Source organism: Pseudopipra pipra, chromosome 25 (assembly GCF_036250125.1).
Source record: "Pseudopipra pipra isolate bDixPip1 chromosome 25, bDixPip1.hap1, whole genome shotgun sequence".
NCBI classification, from domain to species: domain Eukaryota; kingdom Metazoa; phylum Chordata; class Aves; order Passeriformes; family Pipridae; genus Pseudopipra; species Pseudopipra pipra.
The window spans coordinates 6287137-6308470 of NC_087573.1; the positions used below are offsets into that span (position 1 = coordinate 6287137).

Genomic DNA, 21334 nt, shown 5'->3' on the forward strand with positions numbered 1-21334 from the left:
CCCCCCCCGGCCTCGGGGACCCCCAAACCCACCCCCGAGGGGACACAGCCCCCCCGCGCCCCCGTCCCTCAGCCCCTCGCCCAGTTCCTGCCTCCCCCCAGTGAAATTGCGGCGTTGTACTTAAATACTTTATTTTCCATGCTGGGGGCGGGGGTTGGGCTGACCGGGTTTGGTTCGGGTTGAACCGTTTTTGGTTGGTTTTCAGGTTTTCCCGGGAGCAGCTGCGGCTGCGGGGGGGGCAGGGCCGGACTGGGGGTCGCAGGGATGGGGGGGTGATGCCCCCCCAGGGACGGGAGAAGCCTCATCCGGGCCACAAATCCTGGGAAAAGGGGGCCCAGGGACGGGTCACCGTGTCCCCTTCGCCTTCAGCCCCAGGAGGGTGAGGAGGGATCCCCCCCCCAGCACCACCCCCCATGTCCCCCCTGACGTGTCCCCCCGTGGGAAGGGGCAGAGATCTCGTGGTGGGGTCCCCAAGGAGCCCCCTGGGCTTGTCCCCACATCCCCCGGGGGGGAGAGTGGACGGAGAGGGGGTGGGGGGGTCAAGGAGCGTCAGGAGCTGGGGGGGTGGGCTGGGACCCCCACGCTGCCCCCACACCCCAGCAGGGACCCCTGACCTGTCACTGCGTCCCCACCATGGGGGGTGAAGGCAGGACCCCCCTGGGTCACCTGCTGGTGCCACCAAGGCCCAACCCAGCGAGGAGACACCAGTTAAAAAAGGCAGGAAAAGGCCAAGGAAGGATCAAAAAAAGGCCAAAATGAGACAAAACAAAGAGGACCCAACAAACTGTGTCCCCTGGTGCCACCAAACCTGGCAGGGCCCAACCTAACCCAGTGAGGAAACACCTGTTAAAAACCAGAATAAGACCAAAAAAAGACCCCAAAAATGAGCAAAACCAGACGAAATGCAGAAGACTCAGCAAACTCTGTCCCTGTGTCACCTCCTGGTGCCACCAAACCCAGGGAGGGGACACTGGTTGTAAAAGGCAGGAAAAGACAAAAGAAAAAAGATCCAACAAAAGCCCTCCAAAATGACCAAAAGGAGTCAGAATGGAGAGGATCCAACAAACTGTCCCCATGTCACCTCCTGGTGCCACCAAACCTGGTGCCACCAAACCTGGCAGGGCCCAACCCAGCAAAGAAACACCAGTTAAAAAACCCAGAAAAAGACCAAAAAAATACCCCAAAAATGACAAAACAAGACCCTAAAAATGCCCCAAACCAGACAGAAATGACGAGGACCCAACAAACCGTGTCCCCCTCAGCGGCACCGGGACAGCGGTGGGGGGGATGGCAGTGGAGCCCTGGTGGTCTCGTGGGGGGGGTTCATGGGGGTCTCTGGGGGTCTCAGGGGGTACCCAGGGTGATGGTGATGCCCCCTCCTCCAGGGGGGCTCCAGCTCTGCACCTGTGGGTGGGGGGACACTGGCAGAGCCCTGGGGGCATCGGGGATGTTGGGGGGCCCTGGGGGGTCTCTGGAGGTCTCAGCGTGTGTCCAGGGTGGTGGTGATGCCCCCCTCCCCCTGGGTGGGCTCCAGCTCTGCCCCCTGCAGTGCCTGCGGGTCGGGGGACGGCGGCAGAGCCCTGGGGGCTATTGGGGGTGCCGGGCGGTCCCGCGGGGTCCTGGGGGTCTCTGGGGGGTCTCAGTGCGTGCCCAGGGCGATGGTGATGCCCCCCTCCTCCTGGATGGGCTCCAGCTCGGCCCCCTGCAGCGCCTGGGTGAGCAGGGTGAGCTCCTGGCACAGCGTCTCGAAGCGATATCCCACGCGGATGTCGGGCACGTTGGTCCGGCGGATGTCGTTCCCCTCCGGGCCCTCCCGCTGGTAGTTGGGGCCCAGCCAGTAACTCTTCACCTGAGGGGGCACCCACGGGGTCGGGGGGGGCCTGGCACCACGGGAGGGGGAACGGGGGCATGGGGAGGGGATGAGGATGGAGGGCTGGAGGATGGGAATGTGGGACTCGGGAAGGGGGATGCGGGAAAGGGCCTCACCTTGTGGGAGAAGCCGCTCATGAGGACACTGTTCCGGGCCAGCTCACACATGTCACAGGAGCTGAGCTTCCACACCTGGGTGGCGATGCTGTACTCCTCCATCAGGGGCTCCTGCAACAGGGACCCTCAGAGGCCACTCAGAGACCACCCAGGGACACCCCAGGGACCCTCAGAGACCACCCAGGGACACCCCAGGGACCCCTGACACCCCACAGGAGCTGAGCTTCCACACCTGGGTGGCGATGCTGTGCTCCTCCATCAGGGGCTCCTGCAACAGGGACCCTCAGAGACCACTCAGAGACACCCAAGGACACCCCAGGGATCCTCACAGACCCCTCAGAGACCACCCAGGGACACCCCACAGGAGCTGAGCTTCCACACTCAGAGACCCCTCAGAGACCATCCAGGGACACCCCACGGACACCCCTCAGCTCCACCCACCCATGGACATCCCCCAGACACCCCCCAGATCCCACCCACAGACCCCCTTCAACTCCCTCCCACCCCCCTGGATGGGGGTCCCACCTCCTCCCCCCCTGGCCCCCCAAGCCCCCTGGGGCTGCCCCCCCCGTGCCCACCCCGGGGGTGTCTGTGGCCGGTGCCCCCCTCCCCAAAGCCCACCTTGGTGAAGTGGAACTGCAGGGGGTCGTCGGTGGACAGGGACACCATGAGGCCCCGGGACAGGTACTCGGGGAGGGGGTTGCGGTGGTAGCTCAGGAACAGGCTGTTGTTGCTCAGGGGGGACATGGCGATGCCGATCTGGGCCAGGTAGTACAGGTACTGCAGCACGGGGGCCTGGGGGGCACACAGGGCTCAGGGGGACGCCCAAAACGGGAGAAAAAACTCCCCAGATGGTGTTAGTACAGCTCAGGGAGAGAGCAGCTCTTCAAGGAAAGCTTTCAGGTGCAGGGAGCACAAAGGCTCAAACCCACGCACAGAACCCACACACTTTTATGTCTTTGACTGATTTCTGTATCCAGGGGGTACGTCCAACCCAAAAACTACTCTTGCCCCCGGTACCACCCTCAGAACTGCCCCACTGGAGCCTTTCCAGGGGTTCTGGGCCCTCTCTCTTGTTTTAACTCCAATATATCCCATTACTCAGGTCCAGGTGCACGTCCCAGGCAGGACGGCCCTGCTGAAACCTCCCGCCCTGGAGAGACAGAGAAACCGAAACAGGAACACAAAGTGTGAGGAGGTAACTGTCTGATGGGAAAGAAAATCAGGGAATCAGAGAAACAGCCAGGTCAGGAAAGACCTCAGAGATCATCCACTCCAACCCTTGATCCAACCCCGCCGTGGTTCCCAGCCCATGGCACTGATGCCACATCCAGTCTCACCTTCAACACCTCCAGGGATGGAGAATCCACCCCCTCCCTGGGCAGCCCATTCCAATGGCTGAGCACCCTCTCAGGAAAGAAATTCTTCCCAATATCCAACCTAAACCTCCCCTGGCACAGCTGAACACCCAGCCCTCTTGTCCTACTGCTGCTTCCTGGGAGAAGAGACCAACCACCCCCCGGCTCCCCCCTCCTGTCAGGGAGTTGCAGAGAGTCAGGAGGTCTCCCCTGAGCCTCCTCTTCTCCAGGCTGAACAGCCCCAGCTCCCTCAGCCTCTCCTCACAGCACTTGTGCTCCAGTCCCTTCCCCAGCCTCGTTGCTCTCCTCTGGACCTGCTCCAGCCCCTCCATGTCCTTCCTGAGCTGAGGGCCCAGAACTGGACACAGCACTCCAGGGGTGGCCTCACCAGTGCTGAGTCCAGGGGCAGAATCACTTCCTTGGACCTGTTGGCCACCCTGTTCCTGAGCCAGGCCAGGATCCATTGGCCTCTTGTCCCCCTGGGCACACTCTGGCTCCTGTTCAGCTCCCTGTCCATCCCCACTCCCAGCTCCTTTCCTGCCTGGCTGCTCTCCAGCCACTCTGTCCCAGCCCGTGGGGCTGCCGGGGGTTGTTGTGGCCAAAGGGCAGGACCCAGCACTTGGCCTGCTTGAACCTCATCCCTTGGAATCAGCCCATGGATCCAGCCTGGGCAGGTCCCTCTGCAGAGCCCTCCTGCCCTCCAGCTGATCAAACCCCCCTCAGCTTGGTGTCACCTGCACATTTGCTGATGGTTCACTCGATCCCCTCATCCAGATCATCAATAAAGACATTGAACAGGACTGGGCCCACACTGATCCCTGGGGACACCCCCAGTGATGGGATCCCCACGGGATGCAGCTCCATCCCCCCCACACCCCGGGATGACACAGCTCCATTAAACCCCACACAGAGCTCCAAGCCCTCGGGCCCCCCGTGCCCCCCGTGCCCCCCGTGCCCCCCCGCTCACCTTGCGCAGCAGGAGCCCGTGGGAGATGTTCTCGGACACCATGAACCCCGACACCAGGTGGTGGACGGGCCCGGCCTCGCCGCAGTGCGGCCGCAGCACGAACGTGTGGAAGCCCCTCTTCCTGAGACAGGGGGAGCGTCAGCGGCACCCCAGAACAGAGGGGGGAATGGAGGGACCCCAAAACAACAGGGGGAATGGAGGGACCCCAAAACAACGGGGGGAATGGAGGGACCCCAGAACAGTGGGGGGGAATGGAGGGACCCCAGAACAGTGGGGGAAAATGGAGGGACCCCAAAACAACAGGGGGAATGGAGGGACCCCAAAACAACAGGGGGAATGGAGGGACCCCAAAACAGTGGGGGGGAATGAAGGGACCCCAAAACAGTGGGGGGGAATGAAGGGACCCCCAAAGCAGGAGGGGACGGGGGGGAATGAAGGGACCCCAAAACAGTGGGGTGGGGGAATGAAGGGACCCCAAAACAACGGGGATGATGCAGGGAATGAAGGGACCCCAAAACAGTGGGGGGTCCATGGGGGGGCAATGAAGGGACCCCAAAACAGCAGGGGAGGGGGAAGGAATGGGGGGGGTCTGTGGAGGGGAGCCAAGGGGTGTCTGTGGGATATGAAGGGTGTCTGTGGGGTACGAGGGGTGTCTGTGGAGTGTGAAGGGTGTCTGGGGTATGAGGGGTGTCTGTGGGGTATGAGGGGTGTCTGTGGGTGCTGAGGGGTGTCTGTGGGACATGAGGGGTGTTTGTGGGGTATGAGGGGTGTCTGTGGGGTATGAGGGGTGTATGTGGGTGCCGAGGGGTGTCCATGGGGTGTCGGGGGTGACTGAGGGGTGTCTGTCAGTGCTGAGGGGTGTCCCCAGGGGTTCTGTGGGTGCCCCCGTGGTGTCAGTGGGTGTCAGTGGGTGAGTGGGTGTCAGTGGGTGCCCCCGTGGTGTCAGTGAATGTCAGTGGGTGTCAGTGGGTGTCAGTGGGTGTCAGTGGGTGGGTGGGTGTCAGTGGTGGGTGTCAGTGGGTGTCAGTGGGTGTCAGTGGGTGTCAATGGGTGGGTGGGTGGGTGTCCATGGGTGTCAGTGGGTGCCCCCCGGGGGTGCCTCACCTGCGCAGGTGGTTGAGCACGGTCATGTTGGCGTACATGTAGTACAGGTAGTAGGAGTAGGGGGGGTTGTCCTCCTCCACCCACTGCCCGGGCAGGGGGCTGTCCAGGTTGAAGATGTGATGCTCCGGCTTGGACTCGTCGTCCACGCTGTCGAACCCGTCCACCTGCGGGCACCGAGCACCGGGATGGGGGCACCTCCCCTGGGGCTGGGGGGGACCCTCCCCTGGGGCTGGGGGAGACCCTCCCCTGGGGCTGGGGGGGACCCTCCCCTGGGGCTGGGGGGGACCCTCCCCTGGGGCTGGGGGTGACACTCTCCCCCCAGGCTGGGGGTAAAACCCTCCCCTGGGGCTGGGGGTGACCCTCCCCTGGGGCTGGGGTGACCCTCCCCTGGGGCTGGGGTGACCCTCCCCTGGGGCTGGGGGAGACCCTCCCTCCCCTGGGGCTGGGGGTAACACCCTCCCTCCCCCCGGGCTGGGGGTCCCTGGCCCCCCGGGCAGGACTCACGTGCTCCAGGAAGAGGTGCAGCTCCGGGTGCTGGGCCGGGTGCAGCGTGGCCTCGTAGAGGGGCAGGAAGATGTTCTCCAGCATCTCCTGGAAGTTGGCCAACTGCCCCTTGGTGCGGTACACGTCACTGGGGGAACGGGAATGGGAACGGCTGGGACCACCCCCGGCCACGGCCCGGCCAGCGGGGATTTGGGATGGGATGGAGGAACAGGGGCTGGGAATGGGGAAATCAGGGATGGGAGCAGGCAAATGGGCTGAAAGGGAATGGAGGGATGGGGGAATTGGGGCTGGGAATGAGGGAACTGGGGCTAGGGGAACTGGGGACTTGGGGATGAGCAAATGGGGGCAGAGTGGGAATTTAGGATGGGAACAGGCAAGTAGGGAATGGGAATGAGGGATGTGGGGATTGGAATAGGCAAATGGGGCTGAATGGGAATTGGAGATGGGATTGGAGGAATGGGGGAACTGGGGAGGGAATTGGGGATGGGGGTACTGGGGACGGGAATGAGCACATGGGGACAGAGTGGGAATTTAGGATGGGAATGGGCAAGTAGGGAATGGGAATGGACAAGTAGGGAATGGGAACAAGGGAACTGGGGATGGGAACGGGCAAATGGGGCTGGATATGGGAATTGGGGATGGGATTGGAGGAATGAGGGAACTGGGGAGGGAATTGGGGGTGGGGGAACTGGAGAATTGGGGACTGGAACGGGCAAATGGGGCTGAATGGGAATTGGGGATGGGATCAGGTGAGCAGGGAACGGGAGGGTGGGAACTGGGGGCGGGAACGGGCAGAGGGGGCAGGGTGGGAGGGCAGGAATGGGGCAGTGGGGCAGGGTGGGGGCAGGAGCAGGGCAGTGGAGCAGGGTGGGAGGGCAGGAATGGGGCAGTGGGGCAGGGGGCAGTGCCCGTCCCTGGGGGTCCCCCCACTCACAAGAGGCGCGGCACCTGCACGAGCCAGCGCACGTTGTTGGAGTGCACGCGGTGCTGCACCGCCCAGCGCGCCAGCTTGGCCCACTCGTCCCGAGAGCGCCCGTAGATGGAGAGGCGCAGCTCCGCGTTCTGGTACTTGCTCTCCTCCAGGTCTGCCATCACCTCCTGCGGGACACGGGCACCGTCACCCCCTGGCCACGGAGGGGACATCGGGGGACACGGCCACCTTAACCCACGGCATGGTGGGGACAAGGGCAATGTCACCCCGGACATGGCGGGGACACTGGGGGACATGGCCACCTTAACCCACGGCACGGCGGGGACATGGGCACTGTCACCTCCTGGCCATGGTGGGGACACTGGGGGACATGGGCATCGTCACCCCTGTCCACAGGGGGACACTGGGGGACACGGGCACCATCACACCCGGCCACCAGGGAGGAGACACTGAGGGGACACGGGGCACCGTGACCCCCGGCCATGAGGGGGACGCTGGGGACACTGTCATCTCCCAGTGCCCCCAGGTGGGGGACATTGAGGGGGCACTGGGGGAACATGGGCACTGTCACCTCCTGGCCATGGGGGGACATGGCAGGGACATGGGCACTGTCACCCCCTGAGCCACCAGGACAGGGACATGGATGGTGTTGCTGGGGGGGAAATGTGTCCACTTCACCCCTCAGCCACCAGAGAGGGGACACAGGGGGGACACGGGGCCACCATCACCCCTTGGCCACTGGGACAGGGACACGTGGCACTGCTGGGGGGGACACGTGTCCACTGTCACCCCTCAGCCACCAAGGAGGGAACACGAGTGGCACTGCCGGGGGGGGGACACGTGGCCACTGTCACTGCCCGGCCACCAGGGAGAGGACATGGGTGGCACTGCCCGAGGGGAGACACAGCCACCATCACCCCTGGGCCACCAGGGAGGGGACATGGGTGGTGCTGCTGGGGAGGACACGTGGCCACCATCACCCTCGGCCCCAGGGGAGGGGACACGGGTGGCACTGCCCGGCACAGGGGCAGGGTGGCAGCGTCACCTTGATGATGTGGGCGAAGTACTTCCCGGCCACGCGGTTGTCGGTCTTGATGAAGATCTCGCGCAGGATGGACTCCCCGATGGGGTTGTACTTGGCGTTGAACTTGTCGAACCGGTGGAAGGTGTTGCGGTCCTGGGGGTGGGGGGGACACGGGGGGCAGCTGAGACCACCCCCTATCCCCCCACCCACAGCTGAGACCACCCCGCATACCCCCCCAGCGGGGCTTCCCCAGAGCCCCCACAGCACCCCTGGAGATCCCCCTGGTCCTGGAAGGGGCACACGGGTGTGAGGTGGGACCTGAGACCACCCACCATTCCCCACTCAGAGTGGGGCTCCTCCAGAGCCCCCCCCCTTCAGCACCCCTGGAGATCCCCCCGGTCCTGGAAGGGGCACACGGGTGTGGGGTGGGATCTGAGACCACCCACCACTCCCCACCCAGAGTGGGGATCTCCCCCTCAGCACATCTGGAGATCCCCCTGGTCCTGGAAGGGCGACACGGGTGTGGGGTGGGATCTGAGACCACCCACCACACCCAGAGCCCCCCAGCACCCCTGGAGATCCCCCTGGTCCTGGAAGGGGCACACAGGTGTGGGGTGGGAGCTGAGGCCACCTCCCAACCCCCCACCCAGAGCAGGGCTCCCCCAGAGCCCCCCTGGCCAAGCCCCCTCCCTGCTCCCCCAGGTGGGTGCCCCCGTACCGCGTGCACGTCCAGGGTGTCCACGCTGAGGTCGTAGGCCGTGAGGTTCATGGTCTCGAAGACCTCCTTGAGCGTCTGCTCCTTGCCCTGCTCCACGTGCACAATCTCGTCCAGGTGCCTCTTCATGGCCCTCTTGATGAAGCGCAGGAGGTGCTTCTGGTTCATGCAGGACGAGGCGTGGATGTGGGTGTCCACCTGTGGGCGAGGCGTGGCCGTGGCTGGGGGTGTCCACCCCAGTGAGACCCCAAAGAGTTCACTGAGAGAGCCTGGGGTCTGCAGAGAGCCCCTCGACATCTACGGGGTTTGTGTCGCCGGAGTTTGTTCTGCTCTGCTTGTTGGACCAAAACTTAGAAGAGTGTTAGAGGGGATTGCCAACAGGCCTGGGGGTGATAAATGAGGACACAGGAAGATAAGGTGGACACTGGAACAGGAGGAATAGGCCTGGAGCCAGGGCTTTCTCCAAGCTGGTTAAGAACAAAGGAGAGGTAAAAGGGTCACGGTGATGAAGAGGAGTGAGAGACCCCAGAGCCGGGATGAAGGACAGGAGGTACCCCCAGAACTGAGTGCCAAAGAGAAGCACCACCCCAAGCTCCACCTACACTCCTCCTGTTATTGATATGTCTGTTGTAATCACATGAATATGTATTTAATTGTTGGATTCCAAAAACTGGATATGAGAAAAACTACGTTTAAACAAAGCCTCGGGCTGACAGAGACTGGGGAAAAACCTCAATCCAAAGTCCAGACAAGGATCCATGGATGTCACGAGTTCAGAACATCCTGCCCAAGCCTGGAGAAACCATGCCCTGATCTCATCAAACCTGTGCAGAAACCCCTTGGTGTTTTCTCTCTCCCTCTGTGTTACCTGTTCCCCCCTGTAAATCCCCCAAAGTGGGGTTTTTCCCACCAGGTGATTCCTAAGAACCCCAGATGTGTTAACCTGGGTTTTCCCCTCACCTCATCTCCGTGAAACCCCCCAATTTTAATACCATGAACATGCAAGCCCCCTGTTGAACATGTAAACCATGAACCCTTTATAGATGAAGTTGTGAATCCAACAAAACATTCCAGTTCCTGCCCCCAAACCGGGCTCGTGGCAGTTATTGACCTCCACATTTAATCACCCATGAGGAGTGTATGAACCCCCTGTGGGAACCCTTTGAGCAGGTTCCCTGTGGTGTGACCCAGCCTGCTCCCGGTGCTGACAACAAACACCTTTGCTGCTCACAGATCCAAGAGTCTCTGAGCAGTCCTTTACACCGGATTTTTCGGAATCATCAGCCTGGAGCCCCCCTGGAGCCCCGGGACGAACCAGGACCCCCCCTGCAGTGTGATACTTTCAGTCCAGGCCTTCCTGGAGAGCAGCCTGTAACCAGGGAAGTGCCCTGTGCTCCCAGTATTCCCAGTATTCCATGCTGTTCTTTACGTAAGCAGAGGTACAAATTAGAAGGAAAGAGAAGGCTCTGCCTCCTTCTCTTCCAGTGAATCTGAAAACACAAGCTCTCCACTGCCAACCCTGCTCGTGTGAAGAAGTGAGGCCCAGTGAGGCCTCAGAAACCTTAAAAAGCAAAAAGTACCGACAGTACCTAACAGAACTCTACTGTGTCAAGGAGAATAATAAGATTTTCTTTTGCTAACTCTTTATTGATTATGCATACCTACTTCGAATTTCTTTTGCGTTTTTGTCCCTTTTCCCTTCCCCTTCCCCTCTGGGAGGGGTTATTTAAGATTCTCCTCTCTATATACACAATATTATAACCTATATAACTGCGATACATGTAAATATATATATATTTCATTATAACTCAGTTGATTTCAAGTCTTTCAATCTCTATAATTTTTTTTTCCTTTGCCCGAAGGGGGAGGAGAAGTTTTTGCTGTAATCTAAGGAAACCTGACAAGAAACCAACTCCAAACAACCCCCCACACACGGGTACCTTGCGGATGTTGTAGAAGTCCCGGTGGGGAACCTTCTTCTGGGCCGCCAGCTCCTTCATCTCGTTGAGCAGCACGTGCATCTGGAACTTGCTGCTCAGGTACTGCAGCCGCCGGTAGCAGAAGGATTTGCTGCCCGGGTTTAATTTGGGGAGGGGAGGAAGGGTCAGTTTGGGGCTGGGGAGGGAGAAAGGCTGGTGCCCACTGGGGTGAGGGGACACGGTGCCAGGGGTGGGTGTGGGGGATGGACCAGCCACGCCCTGTCCTTGGGGCTGTTCCTGAGGTTCTGTCCCCACTCAAGGCTCTGTCCCTCTCTCTGTCCCCATCCCCAAAGCCCTGCTGTCCCCATCCCCAGCCCAGACCTCCTGATGTTCCCATTTATGCTCCCCCAATGTTCCCATTTATGCCTCCCTGGTGACCCCCTGGTGTCCCCATTTACACCCCCCTGGTGTCCCCATTTATGCTCCTCCAATGTTCCCATTTATGCCCCATTGGTGACCCCCTGGTGTCCCCATTTATGACCCCACTGGTGTCCCACCTCTGACCCCCCGGTGCCTCCATTTATGCCCCCCGGTGTCCCCATTTATGCCCCCGGTGCCCCCCTTTGCCCCCCATGCCCCCTCTGCCCTCACATGGGCCCGTTGATGATGAGGGCCATGAGGAAGTTCATGTCAGCGATGAACTCCTGCAGGTCGGGGTAGGGCAGGTCCAGCTCGGTGCTCCTGGGGGGACACACACACAGCTGGGGGTCCCACAGCCCTGACCCCCCCGGGCCGAGCGGGACCCCCAAAGCCCCCTGGCCTCACTTGTCCGTGGGGTCCTGGCTGGTGTAGACGTGCACGACCCCGTCCACCATGCGCAGCCCGTAGCCCAGGTCCTCGGGCATCTCCCGGGGGTCCCACGTCTCGTAGGGGTGTCGCTCAGCAAAGGGAGGGTGCACGGGGGCATCTGCGGCCACAGACCCCCCCGTCACCCCACAGCACCCCAAAACATGGGGGCACCCCACAGACCCCCCTGTCATCCAATAGTACTCCAAAACACGGGGGGACCCCACAGACCCTCCCCGTCACCCCACACCTCCCCCACAGCACCCCAAAACACAGGGGCACCCCACAGACCCCCCTATCATCCCACAGCACCCCAAAACATGAGGGCACCCCACAGACCCCCCCCGTCACCCCACAGTGCCCCAAAACATGGGGTGCAACACCACAGACCCCCCCTGGTCACCCCACAGAACCCCAAAACATGAGGGCACACCACAGACCCTCCCCATCACCCCACAGCTCCCCCACAGCACTCCAAAACATGGGGGCACCCCACAGACCCCCCTGTCATCCCATAGTACCCCAAAACACAGGGGCACCCCACAGACCCCCCTGTCATCCCACAGCACCCCAAAACACAGGGGCACCCCACAGACCCCCCTGTCATCCCACAGCACCCCAAAACATGGGGGCACCCCACAGACCCCCCGTCACCCCCCAGTGCCCCAAAACATGGGGGTATCCCACAGACCCCCCGTCACCCCACAGCACTCCAAAACACAGGGGCACCCCACAGACCCCCCTGTCATCCCATAGCACCCCAAAACACGGGGGCACCCCACAGCTCCCTGCCAGCACCACACAGAGAGCAGGGGGATCCCCCCAGCACCCCAAAAAGGCCAAGGGGACCCTCAGAGCCCCCCTAAAAGAGCAGGAGGACCCCCAAAGACCCCCCACAACCCCCCGCATGACCAGGTGGACCCCCAATGTACGGAGGCATCTGCACCCAGAGACCCCCCCAACATCCCCCAGAAAGATCCAGGGGACCCTCCCAGCCCCCTCAAAAGAGCAGAGGGACCCCCATGGCCCCCCAAAAGAGCAGGAGGACCCCCAAAGCCCCCCCATGAGAGTGAAGGGACCCTCACAGCCCCCCCACAAGAACAGGTGGACCCACAAAACCAGGGGGTACCTACAGGCAAAGCCAGGAGCCACCCAACATCCCCCCAGGGCGCCCCAAAACCTCTGAAACCCCAAAACCTCCTCCAAACACTCCCAAAACCTCCTCCAGAAACTCCCAAAGCTCACAAACTCCTCTAGCCCCCCATCCCAGCACCAAGACCCCCTCCCTGCAGCCATGGGGGTGTCGAGGGGCTTCTCAGGGAGCTCCACATCACCCCAGAGCACCCCAAAACCTCCTCCAAACCCCAAAACCCCAAAAACTCCTCCAAAACTCTCAAAAACTCCTCCAAAACCCTCAAAAACTCCTCCAAACCCCCAAAACCTCTTCAAAACCCCAAAAACTCCTCCAAAACCCCCAAAACTCCTCCAACCCCCCAAACTCGTCCAGCCCCCCACGCCAGCCCCAAGACCCCCTCCCTGCCCTCAGCAGCAGCCACGGGGGCCTCAGGCACCTCCTCATAGCCGCGGGTCTTGGAGAGCTCCCCATCACCCCAGAGCACCCCAAAACCTCCTCCAAAACCCCAAAACCCCAAAATTCCTCCAAACCCCTCAAAAACTCCTCCAAACCCCCCCAGACTCCTCCAGCCCCCCACGCCAGCCCCAAGCCCCCCTCCCTGCCCTCACCAGCAGCCACAGGGGTGTCAGGGGGGTCGTCGTGGGCGCGGCTGTCGGGGTTTTTCCCGGAGAAGTCCCGCAGGAACCGGGCCGTGGTGCGGCAGAAGCTCTGCAGCGACAGCCCCATGTACTTCTGGCGCAGCAGCAGCGCCTTCACCACGCTCTTGGCAGCGTCCAGCAGGTCCGTGAAGGGCACCTGGGAGGGGACAGCGAGGGGGGACACCCCGGGCTGGCTTGGTGGCCCCACAGACCCCCCCGGGTGGGTTTGGGGTCACTGGGAGGGGAGGGGCTCACCCACCCCTTGGGGTGGGTTTGGGGTTACAGGGAGGGGCTCACCCCACAGACCCCCTTCGGGTGGGTTTGGGGTCATGGGGAGTGGAGGGGCTCACCCCACAGACCCCCTTGGGGCAAGTTTGGGGTCATGGGAACAGGGGCTCACCCTGCAGACCCCCCCAGATGGGTTTGTGGTCACAGGGACAGGAGCTCACCCCACAGATCCCCCCCGGGTGGGTTTGGGGTCACTGGGAGGGGCTCACCCCACAGATCCCCCTGGGTGGGTTTGGGGTTTGGGGTCACAGGGAGGGGTTCACCCCACAGACCCCCCCGGGTGGGTTTGGGGTCACTGGGAGGGGCTCACCCCACAGACCCCCCTGGGTGGGTTTGGGGTTTGGGGTCAGTGGGAGGGGCTCACCCCACAGACCCCCCTGGGTGGGTTTGGGGTCACTGGGAGGGGCTCACCCCACAGCCCCCCCCGGGTGGGTTTGGGGTTTGGGGTCACTGGGAGGGGCTCACCCCACAGCCCCCCCCGGGTGGGTTTGGGGTTTGGGGTCAGTGGGAGGGGCTCACCCCACAGACCCCCCTGGGTGGGTTTGGGGTCACTGGGAGGGGCTCACCCCACAGCCCCCCCCGGGTGGGTTTGGGGTTTGGGGTCACTGGGAGGGGCTCACCCCGCACTTCTCCTCCCCGGAGATGGTGACCCGCTGGAATTCCCGCTCCAGCAGCGCCTCGCGCTCCTTGGGGACGTGATCCAGCAGGTCAGAGCCCTGCTCCTGGAACAGCCTGCGGGGCAGGGACACTGCTGGCTCTGTCCCCAGCGTGGGACAGGGACAGGCCTGGCCCCAGCCCAGTGTCCAGTGATACATCTGTCCCCAGCCCAGTGTCCCAGTGTCCAGTGACAGGGTCTGTCCCCATCCCAGTGCCACATCTGTCCTCACCCCAGTGTCCCCAGGCCCAGTGACACACGTGTCCCCATCCCATGTCCCCATGTCCAGGCACACACGTGTCCCCATCCCAATGTCCCCATGTCCAGTGACAGGTCTATCCCATCCCAATGTCCAGTGACAGGTCTATCCCAACCCAATGTGCAGTGACACATCTGTCCCCATCCCATGTCCAGTGACAGGTCTGTCCCCATCCCAGTGCCACCTCTGTCCTCACCCCAGTGTCCTCATGCCCAGTGACACACGTGTCCCCATCCCGATGTCCCCGTGTCCAGTGACAGGTCTATCCCAACCCAGTGTCCAGTGACAGGTCTATCCCAACCCAGTGTCCAGTGACACATCTGTCCCCATCCCAATGTCCAGTGACAGGTCTATCCCCATCCCATGTCCAGTGACAGGTTTGTCCCCATCCCATGTCCAGTGACAGGTCTGTCCCCATCCCAGTGCTCCCAGTATTCAGTGACAGGGTCTGACCCCACCCCGATGTCCCCACATCCAGTGACAGGTCTGTCCCCATCCCATTCCCAGTGCCACACATGTCCCCATCCCATGGCCACATGTCCAGTCACACACGTGTCCCCATCCTGGTGTCCTGGTGTCCAGTGACACGTGTGTCCCCATCCTGATGTCCCCATCTCCAGTGCCACATCTGTCCCCATCCCAGTATCCCAGTGTCCAGTGACACGTGTCCCCTTCCCATGTCCTCATGTCCAGTGCCACGTCTGTCCCCGCCCTGTGTCCCCCATGTCCAGTGGGCACATCTGTCCCCCCCCATGTCCCCCCCAGCCCCGCCGAGCACAACGAGCAGTGGGGGGGGACAGAGGGACAGAGGACGAACCAACTCGTGACAGACGCGACCCCAAAGCGGAGACAGGAGGGAGGGGACACACAGCTGGACCCGGGGGGGGACAGGCCAGCGCGGGGGGCCGGGGCTGCCCCAGCTCCCCCCGACCCCTCCCCGGGGTGGGGGTCCCTCGGTGCCAGCAAGGGGGGGGGACACGGACCCCTGGGCTCTGGGCAGGGGGTGGGGCAGGGGCGGGGCCGGGGGGTCCCCAGAGCCCCCCATGTCCCCGGGGTGTCCCCGGGTGTCCCCGGGTGTCCCCGGGCCGCACACTCACTGTAGGTCGGCGGCACTGTCAATTTTCAGGAAGTCCTGTTTGGCTCTGAGCAAAATGTCGGGCTCAAGTCTGGCGGGGGAGGGGAGGGGAGGGGGACACAGAGACGGGGGGGCCGGGGAGAGAAAACACCCCGTTAATGCCACAAACCCCCCGAGAGCACACACGGACCCCGGCCAGGAGCTCACGGGGAGGGAGGGGACACCAGCGACACACCCACGGGGAGGGGACACAGCGCGGAGCACCCACCCCGCGGGGACATCACCCCCGACCCCCCCGGGCCGGACCCCCCCTCACTTGACGTCCTGGCTGATCTGGCGCTCCAGGCGCTGCCGCCGCTCCTCCAGCTGCTCGATCGGGCTCTCCTCGGGGAACTCGTACGGCGCCGTCCGCATCTCGTTCTCTGCCAGCGAGCGGCAGAACAGCTCCTGGGGACAGCACTGTCACCGCGGGGACAGGGACAGGGCCACCACAGCTCCTGGGGACAGCACTGTCACCGCGGGGACAGGGACAGGGACAGGGCCACCACAGCTCCTGGGGACAGCACTGTCACCACGGGGACAGGGACAGGGCCACCACAGCTCCTGGGGACAGCACTGTCACCACGGGGACAGGGACAGGGACACCAGGGCCACCACAGCTCCTGGGGACAGCACTGTCACCATGGGGACAGGGACATCAAAGCTCCTGGGGACAGCACTGTCACCGCGGGGACAGGGACAGGGACAGGGCCACCACAGCTCCTGGGGACAGCACTGTCACCGCGGGGACAGGGACAGGGACAGGGCCACCACAGCTCCTGGGGACAGCACTGTCACCACGGGGACAGGGACAGGGCCACCACAGCTCCTGGGGACAGCACTGTCACCGCGGGGACAGGGACAGGGACAGGGCCACCACAGCTCCTGGGGACAGCACTGTCACCACGGGGACAGGGACAGGGACACCAGGGCCACCACAGCTCCTGGGGACAGCACTGTCACCATGGGGACAGGGACATCAAAGCTCCTGGGGACAGCACTGTCACCGCGGGGACAGGGACAGGGACAGGGCCACCACAGCTCCTGGGGACAGCACTGTCACCATGGGGACAGGGACAGGGACACCAGGGCCACCACAGCTCCTGGGGACAGCACTGTCACCAGGGGGACAGGGACAGCCCTATCAGGGCCAGAAGAGTTCTTGGGGACACCAGTGTCACCAAGGGACTCGGACAGCCCGGCCAGGGCCAGAACAGCTCCTGGGGACAGCCCTGTCACCAAGGGGGACAGGGACAGCCCTGCCAAGGCCAGCACGGCTCCAGGGGACAGCCCTGTCACCAGCTGTCACTGCCATCCCTGCCACGAGCTGTGCCAGTGCCAGCACAGCTCCTGGGGACACCCCTGCCATGAGCTGTGCCAGGCCCATCCCTGCCAAGAGCTGTGCCCGGTCTCAGCCCTGCCAGGCCCATCCATCCCTGCCATGAGCTGTACCCAGTCTCAGCCCTGCCACGAGCTGTGCCAGGTCTCAGCCCTGCCAGGTCCATCCCTGCCACGAGCTGTGCCCGGTCTCAGCCCTGCCATGAGCTGTATCCGGTCTCGGCTGTGCCATGAGCTGTGCCAGGCCCGTCCCTGCCATGAGCTGTGCCCAGTCTCAGCCCTGCCATGAGCTGTGCCCAGTCTCAGCCCTGCCAGGCCCATCCATCCCTGCCATGAGCTGTGCCCGGTCTCAGTCCTGCCATGAGTTGTGTCCAGTCTCAGCACCCAGAGCCGGCTGGGAAGGGGGAGGCAGGAAGGGTGGGGGAGGTGTGGGGGGAGGGTGGGAGGGGGGAGGACGGAGGGGAGACCCCCCCGTGCCGTGGGGGGCAGCGCCAGGACCCACCTCGGCGATCTCCTTGTATTTGCCGTCCATGGAAGTCCTCAGATCCACCGGGAAGTGCTTCAGGAGGTGGGGGGTCCCGGGCAGGGACCGGGCCGACTGCAGGGGCCGCGCCGCCGACCCCCCCCGCAGCTCTGCAGAGAGGGGGGGGGTCAGCCGGGGGGGCAAGACCCCCCCCGGGCTGGGGGGGCTCCTCGGCCCCTCCCCCCCGGGCTGGGGGGGCTCCTCGGCCCCTCCCCCCCGGCACGGAACCGGGATGTGCTTCCCAAGGGGGGAGGGGGAAACGGAGCTCCAGGGCAGGAGGGACCCCCCGAGACCCCCCCCCGGGGAAATGGAGCTCCAGGGCAGGAGGGACCCCCAATCTGCCCCCCCCTCCCCGGGCACTGGGGGGCTGCTGGAGCCCTGCGGGGTGGGAAGGAGCAGCAGTGAGGGAGGGGCTTGGGATGGGGGGCAGGAGCCCCCCAGGAGGGGGGGCCACTACCCTGGGGTACTCCCATTGCCTCCCCTCCCCCCCTTCACCTTCCCCACCCTTCCCACTATGGGGAGGCACCCCCAAACTGCTTTGGGCACCCCCAACCCCCCCCAGCACCCCCTGCTCCCACTGGGCTGGGGGGGTGCCCAGGGACCACCCCCCGTGTGCCAACACCCCCCTGTGCACCCCTCAAACCCACCCCAGACCCCTCCCGGTGGGCACTGGAAATCAGGCCCTACTGGTTAAACTGGGGCCACCAATAAGACCCCCCCCCAAAGGAGCCCCCCCCCGTTTGGGTCCTGGCATCACCCCCACGGGAGGGGGGGCTGGGGAGACTCCCCCCGGTGCCACCCAGTGCGGGGCTTGTGCCACCCGGGGATGGCACTGCTGTCCCTCCCCCCGGGCAGGGGTGGCCCCGGTGTCACCTGGGGCACAGGTGACAGCCAGGGTGCCCCGTGCCACCGGACACACCCCGTGCCACCCACGTGCGGGGTGGCGTGTGCTGGGGACGGCCCTGGTGGCACCTGAGACCCCCCCCCGCCGCAGTGCCAGCTCGGTGACAACCCCGCCGTGCCACCTGTGCCACCCCCCGGGACACGTGTGGGTCACCCCTGAGCCCCCCCGGCAGCGGTGACAGCTGAGTAACAACCCCCGGGGCCCCCTCACCCCCCGTGCCACCCCCCCGGGTCACCCCCCGGGTCATCCCCGCCGGGACCCCAAGACCCCCCGAGTGCCACCTCCCCCCCTCCCGTGCCACGTACCCGGGCCCGCGGGTGCCACCCTCGGTGGCCGCGGTGACCCCCCGAGCCCCCCCAAAGCGCCATCACCCCCCTCGAGCCCACCTCGGGGGTGCCCCTGAAGCCGTCCCCCCCCAGCCCATCCCCCCGCCCCCCTTCGGGTCCCCCCCCCTTCCTCCTCCTCCTCCTCCTCCCCCTCCCCTCTCACTGCGCCACAGCGGCGCTGCCGGGGGGGGGGCACACAGGGACCCCCCAACGCCGCTGCCACCCCCCCAAACCCACCAGACCGCGCGGCGAGGGACCCCCCCCAAAAAAAAAATCACCAGCCCCGCTCCTTCCCCCCAAAAAAAAACCTGCCCCCCACCCCCCAAAAACCCCGTGTCCCCCCCGCCGCGGCCTCACCGGGGGGTTCGGGGGGTCGGGGGGAAGGTTGGGGGTGATCTGGGGGGGTCTCACCTGCGGGGAGGGGGGTCTGGAGGCTGCCCCGCTTCTTGAAGGGACACTTGGCCGGGGGGGCGGAGGACATGGCGGGCCGGGGGGGAGGGGGATGAGGGGGGAGGATGGGGATGATGCTGGGGGGATGGAGGGGGCGCGGGGGGTCCGGCGGCCGCGGCCGGCGCTGGTTGATGATTGATGGGGGAGCGGGGATGGAGCAAAGTCCCCGGCGGGGCCCGGCCGGAAACCCGCGCGAGGAAGAGGATGGGGCGGGAGGAGGATGGGGCGGGAGGAGGAGGAGGAGGAGGAAGGAGGCGGCTGCGGCTGCGGAGCTGCGAGAGGGGGGGGACGAGAGCCGGACGGGGCTGTGAGATATCGGGATGGGGGGCTGAGCCCCCCCGGACAGCGCGACCCCCCCCGGGGAACAGGCGTGTGCCCTCATGGGGACAGACGTGGACCCCCCAGACAGCCGTGACACCCCCGAGGGGACAGTTGTGAACCCCCCAGACAGCCGTGACACCCCCGAGGGGACAGTTGTGACACCTCCCCCCCGGGGGACAGTCGTGTACTTCCATGGGGCCAGTTGTGACCTCCCCAGACAGCCGTGACCCCCCCGGGGGACAGTTGTGAGCCCCCCGGGGACAATCGTGTGCCCTCATGGGGACAGTTGTGACCCCCTCAGACAGCCGTGACATCCCTGTGGGACAGCCGTGACCCCCCCGAGGGACAGTTGTGACCCCCCCGGAGAACAGTCGTGTACCCCCATAGGGACAGACGTGAACCCCCGAAACAGCCGTGACCCCCCCAGACAGCCCTGTACCCCCCCCCCCGGGGACAGTTGTGGCCCCCCCGTACAGCCGTGTCCCTCCCCCCAGTCAGGCATTGCCCTCCCCCATATGGACATATCGGACCCCTCCAAAATGACAGTGACCCCTCCAGTGACAGGGTAACCCCCCCCGAGATCCCCGAGGGGGGCATTGTGCCCCCCCCGTACGGGCACTGCCCCCCGGCCAGGCACCGTCACGGCGAGTGCTCCCCGGGAGCAGAGGACCCCCAAAAACCAGCGAGCACCCAAAAAACCACTGGGTAACCCCAAAAAACCACCGGGTAACCCCAAAACACCGAACACCCCCAAAAAACACCGGGTAACCCCAAAACACCGAGTTCCCCCCAAACACCCAGAACCCAAACCCACCGAGTACTGCCCATAAACAGAGCACCCCCCAAAACCACCCAGTACCCCCAAAACACCGAATATCCCCCCAAAACACTGAGTACACCCCAAAACACCTCAAAACACCGAGTACCCCACAACCACCAAGTGCCCCCCAAAACCACCGTATACACCCCAAAACTAGTACCACCAAAACCACTGAGTACCCCCAAACCACCAAGAACCCCCCAAAACTCCCGGGTACCCCCAAAAAGGGGCATCGCCTCCTCCACCATGAGCACCCCCCCTCAGACGGGCACTCCCCAGAAGGAGGGACCCCACCCCCCCATGGGGTCCCTGCCCCCCTAAAGCCCCCAGCTCACCCCTCCAGGAGCAGAGCCCGGTTTGGGGGTGCCGGGGGGGTCCCTTTCTGCGTCCCACCCCCCGCGGGTCCCTACCTGGGCGGGGGTCGCGGTGGCTCCGGGTGGGTGTCGGGCCGTGTCCCCTCCGCGCGTCCCCGGAGCCGCCCCGGCGGGAGGGGATTTTTGGCCGCCGGGAATGTCACACACACACACCCCCCCCGCCCTCCCGGTGCCCCCCACTCCTCGGCGAGGGGACAGCGAGGGGACAGCGGACAGCGCCGTGCCAGGCTGGGAGGCACCGCACACTGGGGACCCCCGGGCTGTGCTCCCCTGCCCGGCGCTGCCCGGGGGGGGTCTGGTATTTTAATTGGACCCCCCTCATTAACGCCGGGTTCATTAGAGGCTCAGAAGGGGCTTTGTGTGCGCGGGGGACAGCGGGGACAGCGGGGACAGCGGGGACAGAGTGTCCCCAAGGCAGGGCCACGCGCCAGGTGCGACATGGGACACCAGGGCGGGGACACGGACACCCCTCCCGGGCCCCTCGGGGCTGCGGGGCTTTAGGGGACCTTAAATCCACCTGCAGGACCTTTGGAGGACCCCAAACCCCACCCCGGGGCTTGTAGGACATTTGGGGGCCCCAACCCTCACTGGGGACCTGCAGGATATTTAGGGGACCCCAAACCCCACCGGGGACCTGCAGGACTTTTGTGGGACCCCACATCTCCTTGGGGACCTGCAGGACCCTTGGAGGGGTTCCCACACCCCACGGGGGACCTGCAGGACCTTTGGGGGTCCCAACCCGACCCCCAGGGCGGGGGGTCCCCCCTGCAGTGCCCATCCAAAACCAGCCCCACAAGAGGAAAGGGGGGGGCCACCCACCCAGCCCCGGGCTTTG

The 21334-nt window shown here is 64.5% G+C and overlaps 1 protein-coding gene across 3 annotated transcripts; it reads right to left on the bottom strand.

Moving 5' to 3' along the window:
• Positions 1–114: 114 nt before the first annotated feature.
• On the bottom strand, positions 115–19179 carry AMPD2 (adenosine monophosphate deaminase 2). 3 transcript variants are annotated; one of them, XM_064635657.1, is made up of 18 exons: positions 18946–19178; positions 17284–17414; positions 15721–15851; positions 15427–15495; positions 14036–14147; positions 13098–13284; positions 11334–11475; positions 11160–11249; positions 10530–10659; positions 8593–8787; positions 7896–8027; positions 6854–7017; positions 5920–6046; positions 5416–5579; positions 4312–4432; positions 2608–2781; positions 1987–2097; positions 115–1849 (listed from the first exon to the last, which is right to left on the bottom strand). In XM_064635657.1, the coding sequence occupies exons 1-18, from the start codon at positions 19013–19015 to the stop codon at positions 1640–1642; spliced, it is 2460 nt and encodes an 819-aa protein (XP_064491727.1). In that variant the 5' UTR covers positions 19016–19178; the 3' UTR covers positions 115–1639. The 3 variants fall into 3 exon arrangements, with proteins under 3 accessions (XP_064491727.1, XP_064491728.1, XP_064491729.1); XM_064635658.1 differs by lacking the exon at positions 15427–15495; XM_064635659.1 differs by lacking the exons at positions 115–1849; positions 1987–2097 and adding an exon at positions 2141–2254 and having other exon boundaries at positions 18946–19179.
• Between the last annotated feature and the right edge of the window lie 2155 nt (positions 19180–21334).